At 50.1% G+C, this 2,087-nt stretch overlaps 1 protein-coding gene across 2 annotated transcripts; it reads left to right on the forward strand.

Moving 5' to 3' along the window:
• Window positions 1–627: 627 nt before the first annotated feature.
• LOC124970603 (Y-box-binding protein 3-like) lies at window positions 628–1,858 on the forward strand. Of its 2 annotated transcripts, XM_047534088.1 has the most exons (2): window positions 628–1,194; window positions 1,405–1,858. In XM_047534088.1, the coding sequence occupies exons 1-2, from the start codon at window positions 628–630 to the stop codon at window positions 1,738–1,740; spliced, it is 903 nt and encodes a 300-aa protein (XP_047390044.1). In that variant the 3' UTR covers window positions 1,741–1,858. The 2 variants fall into 2 exon arrangements, with proteins under 2 accessions (XP_047390044.1, XP_047390043.1); XM_047534087.1 differs by having other exon boundaries at window positions 628–1,858.
• The last annotated feature ends 229 nt before the right edge of the window (window positions 1,859–2,087 follow it).

Consider the following 2,087-nt stretch of genomic DNA (forward strand, 5'->3'; position numbering starts at 1 on the left):
TCGATGTGATCCTACAACATTTACAATCAGACAAATGAGAAATTATACGCCCTTTATGTATGATTTTTCAAAATGCATAAATCCATTCTACTGTCACGTATAACAAAATAAATAAATAAAAATTAATAAAAAATAAAAATGGGAAAAAAGTGAGGGGGATAATAAAGATTATTTGTAGAGCAAGTTCTGATTCATCTGAGCAGGTTTCTATTCCTATTTTTTTCAAACAGGAGAATAGATTATCACCTTCCTTATGATGCTACAATTGCTAAATCAGATATTTTACTTTTTGAATTAAGATTTAAAATGATTAGCCAAAGCCTGGGATGTCTATCATTTTTCCATTTGGTGACATATTTACCTCCTAGGGCACACTCTTTCCAAAACTTCCTTTCCGTTTCTTTACCTACCCAAACTAGACTTGGTGAGTAAGATCCAGCGCGCAGCCCTAGAGCTCATGCTGCCTCGGCTGTGAGGTGCCCCCTAGGCCAACGCCGCCTGCTCCGGGAGGTCCACCGGCTGTGCCGCGAGGTCACCACCCGCCTCCTGGAAAACGAGCCTGGCTGTTGGAAGCACCAGCTGCGCCAACCGCCCACCAACCGCCGGTATGAGAGCAGAGGAGGCGGCATGAGCGAGGCGGGCGAAGCCACTACCACCGCCACCCTCCCGCAGGATCCGGTGGCGGTGGACGCCTCAGCGCCCCAGGACTCTGTGCCCAAGAGCCCAGTGAACAGCAGCGCGCCCCACGCCGTGGCACCCGCGCCTTCTGCCCATGTCGCAGGAAATCCCGGTGGGGACGCGGCCCCTGCTGTCACCCGCAACGCGGCCCCAGCCTCTTCTGCCACCGCCGGCAGTGTAGACGCCCAGAAAAAAGTTCTCGCCAGCAAAGTCCTTGGTACTGTCAAATGGTTCAACGTCAGAAATGGATATGGATTTATAAATCGAAATGACACCAAAGAAGATGTATTTGTACATCAGACTGCCATCAAAAAGAATAACCCACGGAAATATCTGCGGAGTGTAGGAGATGGAGAAACTGTAGAATTTGATGTGGTTGAAGGGGAAAAGGGCGCCGAAGCAGCCAATGTGACTGGCCCAGATGGAGTTCCCGTGGAAGGGAGTCGTTACGCTGCCGATCTGCGCCGTTACAGACGTGGCTACTATGGCAGACGCCGTGCTCCTCCCCGTCATTACGCTGGGGAGGAGGAGGAGGAGGAAGTAAGGGGCAGCAGTGAAGGATTTGGCCCCGCTGCTGCTGACCCGCAGTTCTGTGCCACCCGGAGTCAGCTGCGCCGCCCCCAGTATCGCCCTCAGTACCGGAGGCAGCGGTGGTTCCCGCCTTACCACACGGGACAGACCTTTGACCGTCGCTCACGGGTCTTTCCTCACCCCAAAAGAATGCAGACTGGTGAGATTGGAGAGAGGAAGGATGGAGTCCCCAAGGGAACACAGCTTCAGGGACCAGTTCGTAGAAATCCACCTTATCGCCCAAGGTACCTTAGGGGACCTCCTCGCCCACGACCTGCCCCAGCTGTTGGAGAGGCTGAAGATAAAGAGAATCAACAAGCATCCAATGCTCCAAACCAGCCATCAGCTCGCCGTGGATACCGGCGTCCCTGGAACTATAGGCGTCGCCCCCGTCCTCCAAATGTTCCTTCACAAGATGGGAGAGAAACCAAGGCAGGTGAAACACCAAAGGAGAATCCTGCTCCAGCCACTGAGCAGAGCAGTACTGACTGACATCCAGCTCCCCAGGCACCTTCACTACCTGCAGGTGACCTAAAGAATTAATGATCTTTCAAAAGTAAAACAAAAGCACATCCACGATTTTACCAACACCAAAGAAACATCTAAGCAATAAAGTGGAAGACTAACCAAGATTTGGACATTAGAATGTTTACTGTTATTCTTGGAGAAACTAACAATTGCAAAATGAAAATGTCAGAATATTTTCCCGGCATTTCCAGCAAGCTGCAATTCCGGAAATGCCTGCACAGTGTACCACAGAGCAACCTCCCCAGTTTCAGCAACCACTAAGTTTATGTATTTTTCCTGTGTTATTCTTTATCTTTCCTTTTTTATTTTAC

The sequence above is a fragment of the Sciurus carolinensis genome, chromosome 18 (genome assembly GCF_902686445.1).
Source record: "Sciurus carolinensis chromosome 18, mSciCar1.2, whole genome shotgun sequence".
In the NCBI taxonomy this organism is placed as follows: Eukaryota; Metazoa; Chordata; class Mammalia; order Rodentia; family Sciuridae; genus Sciurus; species Sciurus carolinensis.

Coding starts and splice junctions, on each gene's coding strand:
- LOC124970603 (XM_047534087.1), top strand. CDS start 628: ATGAGCGAGGCGGGCGAAGCCACTACCACCGCCACCCTCCCGCAGGAT.